Source organism: Danio rerio, chromosome 12 (genome assembly GCF_049306965.1).
Source record: "Danio rerio strain Tuebingen ecotype United States chromosome 12, GRCz12tu, whole genome shotgun sequence".
NCBI classification, from domain to species: Eukaryota; Metazoa; Chordata; class Actinopteri; order Cypriniformes; family Danionidae; genus Danio; species Danio rerio.
The window spans coordinates 32,871,114-32,891,453 of record NC_133187.1 but is presented as its reverse complement, the minus strand read 5'-3'; the positions used below and the strand labels follow the sequence as shown (position 1 = coordinate 32,891,453).

Genomic DNA, 20,340 nt, shown 5'->3' with positions numbered 1-20,340 from the left:
CCTGATTGGAAAAGCAGCTCTGGAGGCCTGGCGAGTTTAGACCAGAGGACGTTGATGGATAAATGTGAGCGGAGGAGCAGGAGGAGTGGGGAGGGGTTTGTAAACGCTGGCCTTTTAAGCCTTGGAGAGGATACTTCACTTGTTTCTGTTCAGCACATTTGGATATGTACCGTGATCAATCATTAGGACACATTTGTGCAACACAAGTGAATGTGTAAATTACATGCATTTTTGGTAAATATTTTATAAACCAATTTTTGTGTCATTTTAAAACAAGCATTAGAGTAGAGTCAGAGTTAAATTACCGTAAATTATTTGAAAAAGTGAAGCAAAAAGAGATTTTATTTCGTCTTTCATAGACTGACAAATGAGCAGTATATTTTGGAGAGAAAAACAAGACAATGCGGTGGCGCAGTTGGTAGCACGATTGCCTCACAGCAAGAAGGTCGCTGGTTCGAGCCTCGGCTGGGTCAGTTGGCATTTCTGTGTGGAGTTTGCATGTTCTCCCTGTGTTGGCGTGGGTTTCCTCCGGGTGCTCCGGCTTCCCCCGCAAGTCCAAAGACATGTGCTATAGGTGAATTGGGTATGCTAAAATTGAACGTACTATAAGTGTGTGAATAAGTGCGTATGGGTGTTTGTTAGTGATGGGTTGCAGCTGGAAGGGCATCAGCTGTGTAAAACATGTAAAACAAGTTGGCGGTTCATTCCACTGTGGCGACCTCTGATAAATAAAGGGACTAAGCCTAAAAAAAATGAATGAATGAGCAAAAAAAACATTTTTCAAAAAAGTAGGGATATCTAAATCGATCATGTGATTGAAAATCGGGCCTGATCACGCGGTTTTGGACTTGATTGGAATCGGCCGTTAACTCCCGATCAGGACAGAGTTAGACCTCTTTCTTGACTTCACACAGAAACAGCAACACATAACTTAAAAAAAAGAAAAAATATTGGGTTATAAGTAACAAATAATAATTGGTTCAACCACTGTTTTCCGTTACTGTGACGGTTAGGTTTAGGGCTGGGGTTAGACACGGGACAGTAACCGTTTTCAAGGTATACCATGATTTGGAATACTATTCCTAAGGTATGCGTAAGACTTTTTTGATAATTTTTCTTTAAGGACAACAGTGTCTCCGACAGAAAAGATTTTTAAATTTCAAATTGTAAAGAAATCTGTGTTTTTGAAACTAACGAAGACAGCAGAAGTCAATGATTCACTTGAATTATTTAGTCTGACATGTTTACTGCTCCAAAATATTATAAATCTTTCAAAAAATAAACTATATTGTTTTCAAAGGGGAAAAAAGTTGAGTTTTTTTATCCAGACATTTAAAAAAAAAACACATTTAGAGCAGTAATTACAAAACCGTAATACTGTGAAACCATGATATTTTTACCCAAAGTTATCATACTGTCAGAATCTTAAACCAAGTTGAGACATATTAGAATACAATTAATGTGAGATTTAATAAATAATATAAATAATTCTCATTAACTTCCTGCCGCAAACGTATCTGATCGAGCAACAACCTGAGTATGTCTGCGGTCTGGAGGTATTATAAAGTTGATGAGGACAACATTGCCATAGCAAACAGTGAGATATGTAAACTTGAGTTTTCAATAGTTGAAGAATTGATGTTATATGACTTGATTATTTGAGCTACTTCACAGAAGAGCTCTGTTTGTTAACAGAGTTGTTGAATGTTATAATAAGGTGAATTAAATAAAAAGTAAGGAACATTCTGGTTCTGTTTCTTCGCTCTTCTTTATTTATTTTTATGTATTAAAATTATTGCATCGAGTTTCGGTATCGGTAGATAATCAAAATCAAATGACTTGGACTTGTGGGCAAAAAAACCTGATCAAGACACCCCTACTAAAAGTTTTTAAAAAGTAAAAGCAAAAAATTGGTTGCAATCAATTAATTTATATTAATTCTTCTTGCGTGAGTGAACAAGGCCCACTTCTACACTTGTATCTAGTATATTTTCATCATCCTCACACGGTTTAAAGTGGTGAGGCCAAACATAACAGCTCTGAAACACAATATTTAGCTCTGTAGCGATGATCAGAGTGCATTGGCAGCTGCTCTGCTTATGAGCACAGGGTCTTTGCAGCTGGTCCTGACTCTTAAAGGTCCATTTTTATTAACAGCTGGCTCTGAAACCAAGGCCTCACACATTTGACACCAACAGCTTTCATGCTGTGTGTGTTTTGAGGTCTCGCCTCCATAGAGGAGTCGTTTGTACCCTGCCAACGGCCTGGAATGAGCCTGCTCAGCCATCAGGCGCCCGTGCAGGTCTGCAGCTCCGGCACTGGACCTTCGCTTAAGTGACAGCTGATTCTGTCCTAATGAGGCCTTTATATTGTGATCATCCTATTTCCAGTGCAGGCTAATTGAATCTACTGAATGGGGGCTAGGGGGATTGGTGATGTGCCGGGGAAGAGCTAATGCGTTTTGATAATCTGTAATTGAATTAGCATAGATTAATAAGTGGTGGTCTTGTGTCTCTGCGGAGGGAAGGTGCTTTAGCATGTTTGTGTCAAAACCGGCGGCGTCCGCTGTCACCGGCCTCCTGCGTGAAATAATGAGCGCCAGGAAAAGGCTTCATTAATTGTGTTTATGGCTTTTCTACGAATAAAGAGAGGGGAAACTTGCTTTGTCTTCGTTCTCAGTCAGTGGATGGCACCTCCAGGAGGCCTCGGGGATTAAGAGACGCCCAAATGTTTCTCTCCAGTGCCTGTCTTCAGCACTGATGGCCCTTTCTGCTGCCATTTATTATGCAGTTAGCGCACAAGACTTCATGTAGGGATCTGCTGTTCACCCAGGTACCACTTCAGCCTCCTAAAAAATACATTTCAGAGCATGAACGCTGCAGACTCGGATCCGGCAAATGAGCTACATTGTTTTGATAATGGGGTTGGAGTCGTACAGGTGTATCGGCCGTCCCGGGTGACAGGGGGAGGAAGTGTAGGCCCCTTGGCCCCTGCCCATGCTTGGCCTTTGATATGTACCTCCATCCGCACCTCCAGCTCCCATCCCTTCTTTTTCCACAAAAGAAGAGAAAGCAGATGACAGACAGAGCGCACCGGCGGGGTCATTATACATTAAACAGGCGCCAAGGCCATCGCTCCGATTGGCAATTAAATGGCACTCACTGACACTCGGCTAGCGTGGAGCAAGATTGAGACATTGGACCCTGCAGGGGCCCTTCTAGGCACACCTCTCTGTCTCACTCTTCCCTCAGCGGGGCTAAATTGGTGGCAGGCTCTGCTGCGTGCTGATGAGCGAAATGATGCCCTGCGCTTCAAAGGGATGGCCGTCATGTTTAAACCATAACCTGGGCCTCACTATGGCAACTGCGGCGCTGGTGGGGGCGGCGCTGATGGGACAGTCAGGAAGGAAAAGGAGAAAAAATTGGATGCTGGAACAGAGGAAATTTTAACAAGTATGCAAGGACAGAAGGAGAAACGAAAAAAAAAGGTGGGGGCTAATGATCACGGCCACAATGCAAGCCCGGTCCCCCCTCGGTAGAAGCGGACGAGCGGCCCGGATGACATGGCACAAACACAAATGTGTCAGGGATGAAGGGAAGAGAGAATAGGAGAAGAGAGATTGGGGGGAAACACAGTCCCCAGAGAGAACCTCCAACAGAAACTAGTTGTTCCTTGTGAGTTTACGCTCATCATTATATTCTGGCTCCAAGCCATATAGCCACACTCAAGCAGATAATGAGCTGTTTGAAAAAAAGAATTATTCCTTTTCTTTTTTTCCATCATCCTTCATTCTTTTGCTCAGATTTGTGTACGGCCACGCACAGCTGGGACACGCTGCGCACACACATACACAGATATGTTCATTTTTACTCTCTGGAATTTATTGTTCTTTTCTATAGATCTTTACACACTGCTAGAGGGATGATATTACAGGGTAGATCTCAAAAGATAAATGTAAGACCCTAAAAAGTCTTAATATTGTGTTGTAGGTCTTACATTTTTTAAACAGGCCCTAATTTTTCTATGTTTATGTATAGCTACCCAATCTGACTATTAACACCCATGCAATCATCTACAATCCCAATCTCAAATAAACCTTTTATTCTCCATTTATTTACTGCTGAGGATACTGACCTGACCTATATTTTTATTATTCATATTATTGCATTATTATTAAGTTATAATCACTTCAGTTACGTTAGAATAATAATTTTTAAAGGATAAGTGAAAATCTTTTCCAACTGGGATATTCGAAAATATAAATCCTTGGCATTTAGCCCTGTATAAGTCTAAGATTTAAGTCATAATGGTACTAAAAATGTCTTACAAAGTCCTAAATTTAGCTTGGTGAAACCTGCAGAAACCCTGTATTATAGATATAGTTTTTTCATCAGAACATTTTAGTTTACATTGTGAGAAGATAATCAAATGGCAAATAAATGCAAAGAAAGTGACCACCCTTCTGAAGTACTTCTGAAATGGATAGACAAATCAGAATATTGTTGTGAATCTGAACCTTTTAGTTTGATCACAGATATATATATATATATATATATATATATATATATATATATATATATATATATATATACACATGTTGTTTCATCAACCATTTTGTTTAAAGAAATTGGAATGTAATTTCACGACCATTAAATTAACTTGGATTGATGTGGATGGGGAAAAATTGCATTAAGAAATAATTATGTACCATGATTGTCAAATTGAAAATGTAGAGGTCAAAGACAAAGTAAAAATCTAAATTGACTTTTACTTTTTATTGGGAACAAATTGTTAATGTTTGTTGCTCTGTAGAAAAACGTTTTCTTGTTCATTTATTAAAGTGTAATCACAGTAGGGCTGAGCGATTTTGCCTAAAATCTAAATCTCGATCAATTGAACATTTTAACTCGATTACGATTAATTATTTAATGATTTTTTTTTTAAAATTTATTTATTTTATTTTTTTTTTGCCCTCATAGTTCACTGACAAGTTTTGGACAGTAAATGTGCTCACTTATTACAAGTGAGAGATTTCTGAATGAAGGGGCCTTGATTTGAAAAAATTGAAGGAAATGCACAGTATCTACTTTCTATGATTATTTACTGAACATCAATGTTAAACAACTGAAGTAAACAACACATTGCCTAAAACGGTCACTTTTTTCTTTATAAAAATTGAAAATGAATATCTTGATATTTTGGAAGCAAAATGTATTATTTTCAATGTTTTTCATATTAAAAGTATTTCTTCTAAATAAAATATATATCCTGTAAATACTATTTTAAACAGTGCGTTTCTTGCATCATCTGTAAACAAATATTTTAATGTAATGCATAACATGTCATAGCATAGCATCTCTGGCGTAGCTTCCAATTATCGTCAATGTAGTGCAAATGGGTCCATCGTCCTATCTTACCAGAGAACAGATTTGACTGCAAAGTGGCCTCAGAAGTATGAATCAGCCTCAGCCTTTAACAGAGGGAATGCAATTAAACAAATCACCCTGGAAAAATTGGATTGATTATAGGTTCTAAATCTCGATTTTTGATTACTTTCCAATTAATCGCCCAGGCCTAAATCACAGTTTCCACCTGCAATTGCATTTCTGCTTTAATGTTGTCAACAAAGCCACATGGGTGGAACAAAATATTACCCAGTATTATTGTAGCCTAGTTTTTTTGATTTAGTTAAATCCAAAAATGTTGACATTAAAGATAACATGATTTTTTAAACCAAGACCATGTGGTTGGATGGGTTGATGTGCATGTGATTTGATGATAGATTTTCTCCAATAAAACGCTCATAAAATGACTCGCAGAGCATATCTGGAGATTCATTCAAAGTTCATGTCTCCATCTGCTTGTTAAGTCTTGACGTATTTGTGACATATGAAATACTGTTTCCGGGTCCCAGCCACTGCTTATTTGAATTGAGAAAATATTAGTTTATGACCACTTTTTAGTCATATCACACATTAAAGGGAATTTTATGTTGATAACATCAGTCTCTGGACTGGCTGCATCACAAATACCAAAATTTTAACAGTTTATAAAAGATTAATCACTTTCTTCTGGCTGTCGGATATTAGTTATTGGCATAAATATATATAACATGATTTTCGAAAGTAAACGTTTTGTAAACGTTTATTATTACCATTAGATGAGTCTCCCTATACAGTGTGATATAACGATTGGGCCCGGAAGCCGCTTCGCGTGACATCACACTTAACAAGCAGATTAAGCCACATAGCAGACAATAAAAAACACCACACAGCACACCTTGAACAACATTTGCTTGTAGTAGACAAATGTGCATCATTCATTTACAATGAATGAAAAAATGTGCTGAATCTCCTGGACCTCTTGTTTTAAACCGTATATAGTGTTTTTAAGACCAGACTTTGTGATTCCGCCTTCATTTTCTACATAGCAGAAATCATAAGCCCCTTAAAATGCTTTTCAATCCATGTTGTGCTGGTTCTAGATCTACAATTTGTCATCGCCATTTCCCTTCTCTCACATAACAGATGTATTAGATTGCTGTTACTTTCTATTTATAGTCACTGTGATGTGTCAAGTGTTTGCTTTGTGAATGTGTGTGTCCATCCATCATTTCACCCGTGTCCACTCTGACGATTTACACAGTCTTCTCTCCTCCAGGTTCCCTCCTCACATGGTGCCCCCTCACCACAGTTTGCACACCACAGGGATCCCCCACCCCGCCATCGTCACACCCAACGTCAAGCAAGAGTCGTCTCACAGTGACATCGGATCCCTCAACAGCTCGTGAGTTCACTTTCCAACTCACTATCAATCCAAATAGCACCAAAAGATGTTATGCAAACATTAAAATCGCCTCCTTCTCATTTGCAGGAAACATCAGGATGCGAAAAAGGAGGAGGAAAAGAAGAAGCAGCCGCACATAAAGAAACCTCTGAACGCGTTCATGCTTTATATGAAGGAAATGAGAGCCAAAGTGGTGGCGGAGTGCACACTGAAAGAGAGCGCAGCTATCAACCAGATCCTAGGCCGAAGGGTGAGTGTCACACACTACTGGGCCAAACTACTGTAGCAGAAGGCCATCTCATACTTCTAAGACCACAGATTGCTGTATACCCCAGATCAAGAGGACATTTTTTAACTCATGGTGGTTGGAAACCCCAAGTTCACTCAACAATTAAAATTTACTCACTATTTACTCTCCCTCAAGTGGTTCCAAACATTTATATATTTCTTTTTCTCTCAGACTTTTCATTTTTGAGTGAACTATCCCTTTAAATATCAATATCTCTGTAATGGCTGTGGATTTGATGGATGTCTGTGTGTTTCTCTGTGTACAGTGGCACGCTCTGTCACGAGAGGAGCAGGCCAAATACTACGAATTAGCCAGGAAAGAACGACAGCTTCACATGCAGCTGTACCCCGGCTGGTCGGCACGAGACAACTATGTAAGTTTTTAAGTTTTCAACATGTAACAATCTGGATTCCTTCCCTAGGGGGTCACATTTAAGCCCATGCAGATGCGTATACAAATCATGACAAACAGCCTTAGGAGGAAGCTAAAGCACATGTGGCTGGCTGTTCTTGACCGGTTTAGCTGCTGGAAGACAAAATTTTCCGTCAGTTGACTGTACATGCGCTTTCCCTCAGATCTGTGCTGTGCGATTTTCCTCTGCTTTCATTAGTATTCCACTGGTTCACCTAAAAAGAGAAAGGCGAGCTGAGATCAGAGTAATTAAATAACCACAGGGCCTAAACGCCTCGTAGCTTTGATGAAAGAGGACATCGCTCTCCGCCGGCAGAAATGTGGAATGAGCGCACCGTTTACTGTTTCGCTGGAGTTTTGCGCCTGACAAACGGCCCCACCGCCCAGCCTGTCAACTCTCCTTGGAGTCTGACCACGTGTCTTGACTCTCCTAGTCAAAGTTCCTCAAACGGAGCAAGCTGATCGCTCTGCTCGGACTTGACCTCGGCCTCGGCGCAATCAGCATCGTTTTCGAGAAAGGACTAACGCAACAGAAGTTCTCCTTCTCCGCTCTCCCCCCTCCAGTAAACCGAGCTGTTCAAAGAAACCTCAAGAGCTTCCAATCGTTTCACAAAGAAAGGAAAACTAAGCAGCGAGACAACAAGGAATAAACAAAAGAAGAGAAATAGGACGAAGGGAAAGATAGGGAAAGTTCTGTTCTGTCCTGCAGTGGCAGCTCGAACCTTCAGGCTGTTGCATGAATAAATAAATCAGTAAAAACATTGGGCTCTCTTGTTCATTTCATGTCTTGGTCTTTTTTGCAGTATAATAACTAATGTTCCTGTCTATTTCTCTTTTCTGGCGGGTAACTATCAGGGGAAAAAGAAGAAGAGAAAAAGGGAAAAGCAGGCAGGAGAGGGCAATGGTAAGTGTGCTGCAATTATCTCTCATATTAAAGCAGACCCATCATCTGTCACAAGTGTGACATCTCAAAGATGAAAGTCCAGCCTTTTTTTTTTAATCTCTTTTTTGTGCCTGCCTCATTTTGTATATAGCTATGCTACCCAATGCAATATTTACACGATAGACTGCTTGTTATCCCCTTCCCCTCCCCTTGCCCCATGTCGAGCATTAATAACATTGAATATGCATGACCCCCCACCTCCTCCCCTCCCACCAGCTGGCCCCCCCACCCCTTTGCCCTGCCCCCCTCCAGCATTTATTGTACTGTGATATGTATGTTTTGAGAGTGTGAGCGTTAATCACACTTGTGACTGATTGCCAGCCTCTGAATGTGCCGCCCATGCTTGTGTCACTGTGCTTATGTGGTCGTAACTTTGGGCCGTGCCTGCTGCATGCTCTGATACATATATATGTGTGTGTGTGTGTGTGTGTGTGTGTGTTTATATAGTGATAATATGTATAAAAGGTTTTTGTTTGTTTTTAATTTTACCCACATCTTTCAATTAAGGAGGTTTGCTGGTTACGTTGATTCACATTACTGTTCTTCTTTATGATGCTGATTACTGTGAGATATATATATATTGTCCAGGACGAATGCAGAGTAATGTATTTGCGGTCTCTCTCCATCATGGACACCTTTTGAAGGCCTCTGTATCTTGTTCTTTTTTTTTTCCAGAACACAGAGAATATTTTCCAAACCCTTGCCTTTCACTCCCTCCGATTACAGGTGCTAATGTCATTTTGAGTCTTAAATTACTAACTTGCTTTTTCCCCCCTTTTTATTTTAGTTCTTTGTGTATTTATTTATTTGTGCTTGTGCAGTATATCATTTGATCTTTAATAATGAATAATGCTACATGTTCACACATGTTCGCTCTTTTATTTGCAAAGCTCAGTAATTCTCTTAAAGAGTTTTGTTTTGCTCATTTTTCAGTTGTTTCCTTTGCTCCATTGTCCACATTCTGTACTATCATCAAAAGATGCTTCTATGTTAAAAGTCATGTAAAAAAAGCCCCAATTTGGTAAACTCTAAGCATGCAGCTGCAGTATGTTCATAGGACAAACTTCTTTATGCTCAGAATAACCAGAGATGTTGTTATCAGGGTAAACCTCCTTAATCTACAGTCTTCAGTAGCTGCCTTCTTCATGGCCCAGCATGAGTTTCTTCTTCTGCTTACGACCTGCCTTCACCCTCCTCAAACACCAGTCTACTTATAGCTGCTCAGGTGGATGAATGTGGGCCAGGCCTGATTGAAGCAGCTTTGTAGTGCTTACCTGGCTTACACTAATGCTCCGCCTCCTTCCTTTAGCTCCTCCCTGCTACTGCTACCTCAGCAACCTGTCCCTATCACCTCCTCTAGTCTAGAAAAGCCAATTAATTCCCAGCAGACATGTATCCATATCTGCTGCATCCCACCCTGCTAACTGTACCTTTTAACAAATGAGCATTTATTCATGTAAAAGCCTTGTTTCTGAAAGGCATGCATTGTGTGCTGATTTGATTTCTGTCCATTCATTTACTTTTTTTGTTACTTTGTATTACTAACAAAAGACAGTTAAATGCATCTGTAAAGCCTATTGCTGCACATTTGATTGCTACCAGTTCAAATTGTCTGTAGGGGGAATAGTCAGATTCATTGGATTCAATTGATCTCTCTTTCCACTCTCTTTTCTACTGCTGGCTTCGTCTTCCTTTCTTCGTCCCGTCAGATCTGAGCGCCCCAAAGAAGTGTCGCGCACGCTTCGGGCTCGACCAGCAGAATAACTGGTGTGGCCCATGCAGGTGTGTATCTGGTGTGCCGGCAGGTGAGCTAGAGCAGGTGACAGCTGGGGAACTCTCTCATTGGTACCTCCTCCCACTTTTCTGGCTCTCTCAAACTTGCATTCTGTCCACGCCACTTCCTCTGCCAATCAGCTTCTGCAAATCTGGGCGATGGGTTTGTTTTTCTTTGCTAGGTTGGGCGAAAGGTACATTTGTGTGGTTCTTTTTGTGTGAGAGTGTGTGAAATGAGGTGGAGTTAAATGAGAAGGCGGGGTTTATTTCCCTCTGTTAAGAGGGTGGGGTGTGGCCAGGGCAGGGTTGAGATGAGCTGGTCATGGTAAGTTTTTTGGGGAGGCATGGTACCAGTGTCCACAGCTGAATCATTTGCTCTAGCTCCATGCCTTTTTGTGTTCAATGACATGTTCCTTTTCTTTTTTTGTTGTGTTTTTATGTTCCTCTATGGATAACAGATGCAAATACCCCTAAGAAGTGTCGTGCCTTGTTCGGGCTTGACCAGCTGGGTTTATGGTGCAAACCCTGCAGGTATATTCCCAGCCCCACTCTTGGGGAGAACGCCTAAATTAGGGTGATAATGATTTGAAGATGACAAAAAAAAATCTTTTTTTCTCCTCTCGACACTTTTTCCATGGATTATGTTTTCCTGCTTCAATCTCCAAGGCCTTGTTTCACTTTATATCTTTACAAAGACTTCTTTCTGACTAGTTTCTGTCTTTTTCTGACTTTAGAGTTCAGATGAACAAATCCTCGGGCAGAAAATGACAGAAAAAATCAATTACAAAAGCAATAGTGGCCGTTCATTTTTTTCAGCTACTCAGGTTCAGGAGGCATTTTCTTATATATATTTTTTCCCCACAGGGAATTTAAAATATCTTAGTTAAAGTTTTAGAAGACATGAGCCAAATCAACCAACTACGAAGTGAATCGCAACATTACAAACTTACAGAGGCAAAAACGACAATCCCACAAAGCATTGTGAATCACAATTACATTTAAAAACAACAGTGAATTCTAATGTTAGAAAATATATTTAGCAAAACATGCAACCAAATATTCATTTTTTTTTTAAATCTATGAAGACTTTATTTGATCATTTGTAGTGCTTTGTGGGAGTGGGCGAAGCTACAGATGTCTTTTAAGGTTTTTGTTGTTGCGAATAATTGGTAGGATTTATGTATATTATCTATTGGTAATGTCGTTTTTCCACACGAATAATATTGTTAAACAATTGATAATACATCTGTCTCTTAAGGGTTTAATAGTTATTCTTAAACACCTGATTGTTAAAGATCCTGAATGTTGTGCTCTGTTGGGGTTACAAGTCAACTCAAGTATTATGTTTCTACATTAGTATTGCTGTTTTTTTCTGCCCAAGGAACTAACTTGCTGTTTTGTACTGTTCTGCCCTGGTTAGAACTGTGTGATGTAGCCACATGTTATGTGGAGGATAGAGTTGGGGTGATGCCATCTCATCCCTCCTCTCTTTTTTTTCCTCCCCTTCTTCTTCTTCTTCCTTCTCCACTCCTCTCTTATAACCCTTTATTCAGTCCCAACCTCTTGTCTTTCTGTTCTAATACAAGCAGTCTTTGAATTGGGAATATGTTGATGGTAGGTATTTGTTTCTGTTAAGTAATACCCTTTTCTGTGTCATGCTTGTGCACTTTCTACTTTTCACTTCTCCCTCATCGTGGACATCAGACATTGTGCTTTTGTGATACTCCAATGTCCATTTTCTACTTGGCTGTTCCACCGATTTCATTATTCTTGCTAGTTTAGAAATCTGTCAGATTTTTCTAAATTCACTCCCACTAGTTAGATCTTTTTCTGGAAAGACAGAAAAATTCTCAGGTTTACAGTATATGGGAATCTGCGTGTTGGTGGATGCGTTTTTCCAAAATGAACATTTTAATATTTAAATTAATACATTTAAAGATGGAAGAGATCAAGCAGAAAAAGCAATTGAGTGTCTTTTTTTGTACATTAAATTTTGTTTCGACCAAATAATACACTGTAAAATCCTAACAGTCAAAATCACTAAATGAAATAAGTTAGTTTAACTTAGAATTTTGACTTAACAAAAAAGTTATTGTAACTCATGAATGGATTATATTAAGCAGAACTCAAAACGAATGAGTTTTGAATTAATTAATTAATTAACTCTTAATACTAGAAGCAATACTAAACCATTTTGGTAGCTATATAGTTGTTTGAACTTAAGTTGTTGAACTCATTGCAATTTGATAACTGAACTTAAAAAGTTTAAGTTATTAATACTCTAAAAGTTTGACAACACAAATTATCAACACAAATAATATATGTGTAAAAGATTCTCTATATAGTCATAGTCATATAGTTTACAGTACTCAAACCATTTTGTTTTAAATCTTTAATGGTTTGCCGCAATCAATTTCCTCAAACAATCTGAGTTAACATTACTTATCAGGTTTTACAGTGTAATAATCGTACAAAATACCATGATTTTCAAAAGGTGTTTCCTAAAATGGCATTTAGTAGTACTGCTGCACATTTGACTCTTTGGCCCATGTGTGTGTGTGTAGTTGATGAGGTTTTATTTTTGAGGTGTAGTGCCACTCATGAGCACCTCTCATTCAGAGTGAACAGCTTTTTTTTTTTTTCAGCTCTGCTCAGAGAGACGCTGGTAATTGTGTCTTGATTTAGGGAGCTGGAAGGTTAAAAGACCCTATTCAGCTCTGTTTCCTGAAAGATGCATCTGGTGAAATTCCCTCAGAGGCCCATAAATCAATAAGGAACACAGGGATATACTTAGAATCAATATGACTTTTAAAAAATGGATATTAGCTTATTTGCGCTGTTTGACAGGCAGTTAATACCTTGACACCCAAACCCATCCTAAATTCGTGACCGTCCTCCACTTAAGCTGCGTTTATGTAGCTGTTTGGCCTAGTACGGCACAGGCTAGAGTACGGGACAGATCGTATGAACATCTCTGCCTCTGTTCGCTTATCTTTGACCCCTTGAGTGCCACATCGCCCATGTTTTAAGTGTGTTATGTGCAGATTCGTCCAGTTGCATGTTGTGCGTTGTGCATACCCACCATAAACCCAGTGGGTTTTAATGGCCGTGACGAGATTTTAGCCCCCCATTTTTCTTCATCACAGTGTGTATCTACCTCCCTGACTGTCTCTCTGTCTTTTTCGCACTTTCGTCTGAAACCAACACGCATAAGAGCAGGCAGGGGTATGACTTGAGAAACAATCCTTACCTGGCTGTTATTTCCACAAAGAAAATGCCGGTTAATTGAACCCGGTTCTCCCGCAACTCTCTGGCTCCCCCTGGCTTTGATTTGATTCCCTTTTATTTTACTCTCTGTATTTGTTGCTCTTTCTTTTCTCTTTTGGAGTTAGCCTCGGCTGCATCACTGAGCTCGCCCTTTAGGCAGGATAAAGAGAGTTTTTTGGGGAGGAAAGGGGGGGTTGGTCAGGTCAGGTAGGGCAAGGTACACTGAGGTTTTCCCGCCGTCTCAGTTTCTTTCGCTTTCTCTCACCCTATCGGATCTCGTCTCTCTCTCTTGCTACCCCTACCTCACGGCGTGCTGGCTTGGCGCTGGTGAGATGTGGCTGGCTGGAATGGCTGGCCGTAGGCGTAGCAGACGAGGGAGGGTCCTGACCTGAGCAGAAATGCAAACATGGCACCACGACCTCTGTGCAGAGCGCTCACACACATGTCTTAGGGGCAAGCTGAGAGTAGCGCTTCCTCTCTAACCTCTTACCCCACCATCTGAACTTCCCCTGAAGGAACGCAAGGAAAAAGACAGGAAAAAAGAAGGGAGAAAGAGGAGTGTAATAATTCAAACTGATGTGTAAACCGGATGGATCCCCTCGCGGTTTGCGAAACCGGGGTGGAGTTCTTTTGTTTGGAGTTGCGTTGCGCTGCCGAAGGAAAACAAAGAGAGATGTAGGCCTCACCTCTTTCATCATCCTCATTCCGTCTGTTTGTCTTCTTCTCGTCCTTCTACTGTCCTGTCCTCTCTGCATGTAATCGTGTGACAGCGAGATGTCTAATCTCGACCAGCTCTAGCGTCCATTTTCATGCAAGTGAGTCTAAAAGCGGGTCCGCCAAAAGTTGCTAATGAGATCAGCAATGGGTGTCCCGACTTTAAGATATGTGCATTTAAATGGACGTTACGGCTCTGTATGGATCACTGAGAGTTGAGACTGAGAGCTTCAACATGTTGCTTCTTTCTCTTTGTTTTTTTAGGAGAAAAAAGAAGTGCATTCGCTACATTCAAGGTGAAGGCAGCTGTGCCAGTCCTCCCTCTTCGGACGGAAGCTTACTAGAGTCCCCCCCATCCTCCCCCTCCATGATTTCTCCCTCCCCGTCTTCGAAAGAGTCCAAACCACAGACTGAACAAATGCAACCTCTCTCACTGACTATGAAACCTCCTCCCCTGTTATCGTCATCCCAACACCAACACCTCTCCATGGCTCCACCTCCACCCTTAGCACTGTTGGACAACTCCGGGGCGGGCAAAACGTCCGGCTCGGCACACAACGGTTCTTTGGACCCCTCAGACGTGTCGTCGTCCCGATCCACAGGCTCCGCCTCCTCCAGGCCCATATCTGCGTGTCATTCCCACTCTCTGCTGCCCAGCTCCGCCCCGACGCAACCCCTTTCGCTCGTAACCAAGTCAATAGACTAGCTTTGTTGTCTTCTTTTAAAACCCGCTTTCTCTGTCTGTCTGTCTGTATGTCTGTCGCGCGTCTTTTTCCATTTTGTGTTCTGTTTTTGTGCGATATGGCTTTGAAAATTTTGTTAATTCTTTATCAAAGTTCATTGGTCAATATTTGACCTGTCATTATCTAAAAAAAAGAAATTATTATGATTAAATATTGATAATTAAATACACTAAGTTGCAGAGTATAGCTTTGTGAATCTGCCAAATTTTTTATGATTTTTTTTTTCTGGGGGGTTCGTTTTTCCTCATTTTTGCGTTTTATTTTTCAGCTGTACAACAGAAAATGCATAACAGTTATGTAGTTTTACATAGACATGTTTAAAGACAGATATACAAAGTAGGTGAGGATTCAGTGAGCCCTTTTCTCAAAGAATTGGTTCTCCTTCATTATTTGTATTAAATACGAGCTTGTGAACCAATCATTTTACAGCTGTCCAAAACTCAGAGGGCACGAGGACCGCGGAGACACCTCTCCGACTGAGGAACAACTTTAATTGTGATGTTACTTGTTCTTGTTTAAATGTACAGAAATACGGGGGGTTACTGTGTATTAATATGCATTGTTCCATTGCGTTGTTCGTTTTATTTTTATTTTTTGTCGTTGTTTACCAGGGGGAGGGAGGTTGACTCGGGTTGGGGTGGGTGGACTCAATTGGAGGGGTGTTTTGCGTGGGGTGGGACGGGGTGGGGGGGTTTGGGATATTCAATACAAACTGTCACAATGCTAGGACCAGTAGTATTTATTGCTTTAGAGATTGCTTGTTGTATCTTGTATGTTGTCCCTTTTTGAAATCTTTTTGTTTTCTTAATACATTGTAAAAATATTCTTTTTCTTAACGTAAGCAACTTATATAAATATATATATAAATGATCCATTTTTACAAGGAGGTTTTGAAGTTTCAAATGTTTTATTGTTTTGACATGAATTTTATTTGATTTTTATTTTTTTGCTATTTTGTTGAAAACCAGGATTCACCTAAACTACAGTGTAGATTCTCAAAAAAAGCTACAAAAAAAGCTAAAAAAAACAAACAAACAAAAAACAGAACAAAAACAACAACGAACAGACGTATGCACAACTTAATTTCTAGAAACATATCTATAAGCCATTTTACAATAGGTGAAAAGGAAACTTGAAACGCGGACGGTGGGTTCCATGTCTTCAGTATAGAATTTCGTCTCAAGCCCTTCTTTTCTATTGCACAGTCTCATCTCCGCCGGACTGTAGAATCGTGTACAGATTTTTTCCCGTGCCAAAATTTGTGATAATTTCCTCTCCACCTCTTATGACGCTGTAGGTTCTTTCGTTGTCTGATGTTTGTTTTTTTATTTTCTTTCAACCATAATTTGCTGTGACGTTACATAGATTGCTATGTATGTAGTATAAATGTTGCTATAACAAATGTGTTTGGTAGCAGATTGTCAAATAATTAAATTTAAACTTAATAAAAGACGGACGTCATACTGTATAAACCCTCAAGGGCCAAATTATGTATATTAGGAGGTTCATAAAAAACTATTAAATACTACAAAAAAAACACAAACTGCCACTTTTAAGTACACTACTACATATAGGTAGATAGAAAAAATAGGCATGTTGATGTTGCAAGAAGCTGTAAAAAAGCTACAAGAGAATCATTCATTCGGTGCCATTGTAGTTGACATGACGCAACTGTAACCCGTCGATAACTTCTCTGGTTTATTAAGATGCTAATGATGAATAGTTTGAATGTTTCCTTAACGGCTGTGATGTTCCTGTTCTCTTTTATGCTCTTATATTTTATTTTGATTTGTTTTTATTTCGTTTTGTTTTTTATTTTGTTTTGTTTTGTTTGTTTTTTTTTTTCGTTTTGTTTTCCATTATTTTAAATGGTTCCCAAAAACCATGTTTTTGTAATGAATAAATGTTAATGCTGTACAGTCTCTGTAGCATGCAGTTCTGTATTAATAAAAGCGAGTTAGTATGTGAACTTGCCTTCTGTCGTCTTCTGCTCTTCATTTGGACACATTTAAATAAACGTTGTATATTTGGTCAGGCTGTATGCAACCTTTACAAACTGATTTTGATTCACAAAGTTGTCATTCGATTTAAGTATGATTTTGATTGATCCATTTATATTCCTTCGGATATTAGTTCCTTTATTCATCAGGGGTCACCACAGTGGAATGAACCGCCAACTTATTCAGCATATGTTTTACTCAGCGGATGCCCTTCCAGCTGCAACCCAGTACTGGGAAACTGCATGTCTTTAGAATGTGGGGGAAACTGGAGCACCTGGATGAAACCCACGGCAACACGGGGAGAACATGCAAACTCCACACAGAAATGGCAACTGGTCCAGCCGGAAATTGAACCAGCGACCTTCTCGTGAGGTGACAGTGCTAACCACTGAGCCATCGTGTCGCCGATTTTGATTCAATGTTGGTTAATTAGGGTATGCATGAGGTATAGTAGTTGGGAAGTTTTTTCAAGGAAAAAAAGACTTTTATTATAGCTATTAATTTACTATACATGGGTAAGGAATTAACTGAACTGGATATGCTATATGCAGTGTAATTACAAAAAAATGAAGTTTTCATAATAACATCACAGTTATTAAATGTTATTATTCTGAAGTAAAGCAATTGGTTTTTGTAAGAATAATATACATTTTTATAATTACAAGAACTACACTACCTGACAAAAGTCTTGATGTCGATCCCAGTTGTAAGAGCAACAAATAATAACTTGACTTCTAGTTGATCATTTGGAAAAGTGACAGAATGTAGATTGTTCCGATGAAACATCTGTTAAACTGCATCCCAATCATCACAAATACTGCAGAAGATCTATTGGAACCTGCATGGACCCATAATTCTCATAGAAATCAGTCAAGTTTGGTTAAGGAAAAAATCATGGTTTGGGATTACATACAGTAATCAAGACATTTGTGCTGCCCATTACATTACAAACCACAGGAGAGGACAAATTCTTCAACAAGCTCTCCTTCTCATACTTCAGCCTCCACATCAAAGTTCCTGAAAGCAAAGGTCAAGGTGATTCAGGACCGGCCAGCCCAATCACCAGACATAAACATTATTGAGCATGTCTGGGGTAAGATGAAGGGAGGCATTGAAGATGAATCCAGAGAATCTTGATGAACTCTGGGAGTCCTGCAAGAACGCTTTCTTTGCCGTTCCAGATGACTACATTCACAAGATCTCTGAGTCACTGCAGAAATGTAAGGATGCAGTTGTCCAACCTCATGGAAGTTATATTAGTGAAACAATATTGATTCTTTTCCACTTCACCATAACTTTATATTCTATACTTTACATTATTTCTGTCACATGACTTAGACTTATCTAAGCGAAGTCAGACCTTACTGTCCTAATTAAAAAAATTACAAATCATATTTTATTTTGGTAAAATAAGCCATAGCTAATAGAGCTTATTCTGATACCAAATGATCAACTAGAAGTCAAGTTATTATTTATTGTTCCTAAAACTTGAATAGGTAACAAGACTTTTGTAGTGTAGTGCATCATCACTGGATTTTTTTGAAGAAGCCTTTAATGCAAACTAGGAAATGTCTAGATATTAGTAACATAATTCTGTGTTTTTTGAGGGTGTGTCATTCATTCATTCATTCATTCATTTTCTTTTCATCTTACTTTATTAATATTGGGTCGCCACAGCTTAATGAACTGCCAACTTATCCAGCATGCTTTTACGCAGCGGATGCTCTTCCAGGTGCAACCCATCACTGGGAAACTTCCATGCACTCTTATTCACACAAATACACTACGGGCAATTAAGCTTACCCAATTCACCTATGTCGCATGTCTTTAGACTTGTGGGGGAAACCGGAGCAGCCGGAGGAAACCCATGCGAACATGGGGAGAACATGCAAACTCCACACAGAAATGCCAACTGACCCAGCCGAGGCTGAGGGTGTGTCAATTACGGGGAATTTTCTGCTTTGTGAACTTGTCCTTTTGGAAATTTTGGTTCTTTGATCTGTTTGCATTGGACTTACTATGCACTGTCATATTTCTGTTCTTTAGTTGTTGTAATTTATTTTTTTAATTGTTTTTATTTGTTGCTTTGGATAAATGTCTACCAAATGATGTAATGTAAATTAAATACAGGCCAGTGGATAAATTAACTGGAATTTCCAGTCAGTCAGAATTGAGTATTCAGACAGACCATGTTACATGCTTTTACCTATAATCGTAAATGTGTATGGGTAGGGCTGCACAATACAATGTTTCAGCATTGATATCGCAATTCGTGTGTCTTCAATAGTCACATCACATATGCAATGTTGAGTTGGGATTATAGTTGATCACCACAACAGTTGAGAATGCATTAGATTTGTGGAGTCATTGCAAAGTATAAACAACAGAGTCAAATTTGCAAGGCATTTCAATAGTTTAAGGCAGTAACTTGTGAAAACAATTGTAACTTTATTGAGAAATGATTTTACTCAATTAATACAATGAAGACTTTACAGCGTTATTTCTCATTATACTTACATTATAACTTCCATACCTGAATACTGTTTGACTTTCGGGAAAACCATTAAGCGCAGTTTATTTGACTTTTTTCGTTGCTCTTGTAATTATTTTTGACTTGCAATTTGTTTATTTTTTATACATGATTCACACCCACAATCCTAATAAATGATTTCTTTATTTCTGGTCAAATTATATTCATATCGCAATATTTATTGAAGAAAAACAAAATATCGCAATGTCAGACTTTTCCAATATCGTGCAGCCAGTATGCGGTTTGGCATCTTCACCACTGGTTGCATAAGACGGTTGCACATGCTGGTTCCCCTAAGGTTATCTAAATGAAGGCTATGCATTTTGTCTCTGATTAAAAAACAAATGATTCATGGTCATTCAGATTCCTTTATTACCCATAACTCTCCCATGTCTGCAGGTAATTTCATTTAGGGTTGAATTCAGCAGAAACCCTAATGCCAGGACTTAATTTAATTAGGCATAATAACTCGATTAGTCAATCGTTGTGGCTTTAGAAGAGCTGGTATTTTATATTTTTAAAAATGCAGGTATTTTTCTTATTTAGGTATTTTAGAAGACTCAGTGTTTAGTGTTTTTCTAGGCCAGCTAAAACCATGCTAAATTATAGTGAGTATTGCAAAAGCATGGGTAATTTGTGGAAATGACAATAACTAATAAAAGCTTTTTTGTTGTAAAATCATGGTTAAATTTATATAAGGGTTATTTTCTTTGAAAAGTACATGTAAGCTGCTGATTTGGTGGTCACCCTAAACACTAGAATATCGTGTCACAGCTGCATTACAAGGAAGAAAAAGCAAATGATAAAAGTCTATCATTGTGAGCATATTCAACAAAATTTCAAGCAGATAGCAGAATAGTGTTCAAATGCTAGTAGTTCTAGTG

At 39.1% G+C, this 20,340-nt stretch overlaps 1 protein-coding gene across 50 annotated transcripts in view; it reads left to right on the top strand.

The window, feature by feature from the left end:
• tcf7l2 (transcription factor 7 like 2) overlaps positions 1 to 16,900 on the top strand; it is a 123,696-nt gene extending 106,796 nt beyond the window's left edge. For 6 of the 50 annotated variants that reach the window (XM_068224518.1, XM_073917381.1, XM_073917376.1 and 3 more), the window contains 8 exons: positions 6,661 to 6,786; positions 6,874 to 7,036; positions 7,341 to 7,448; positions 8,342 to 8,390; positions 9,105 to 9,155; positions 10,139 to 10,211; positions 11,792 to 11,816; positions 14,448 to 16,900. In XM_068224518.1, coding sequence (XP_068080619.1) covers positions 6,661 to 6,786; positions 6,874 to 7,036; positions 7,341 to 7,448; positions 8,342 to 8,390; positions 9,105 to 9,155; positions 10,139 to 10,211; positions 11,792 to 11,798 — 577 coding nt within the window. In that variant the 3' untranslated portion in view covers positions 11,799 to 11,816; positions 14,448 to 16,900. Of the gene's footprint in view, positions 1 to 6,645; positions 6,787 to 6,873; positions 7,037 to 7,340; positions 7,450 to 8,327; positions 8,391 to 9,104; positions 9,156 to 10,138; positions 10,212 to 10,660; positions 10,734 to 11,755; positions 11,817 to 14,447 lie in introns of all 50 variants that reach the window. The other 44 variants (XM_068224517.1, XM_073917378.1, XM_073917373.1 and 41 more) reach the window with 14 other exon arrangements.
• Positions 16,901 to 20,340: the final 3,440 nt, after the last annotated feature.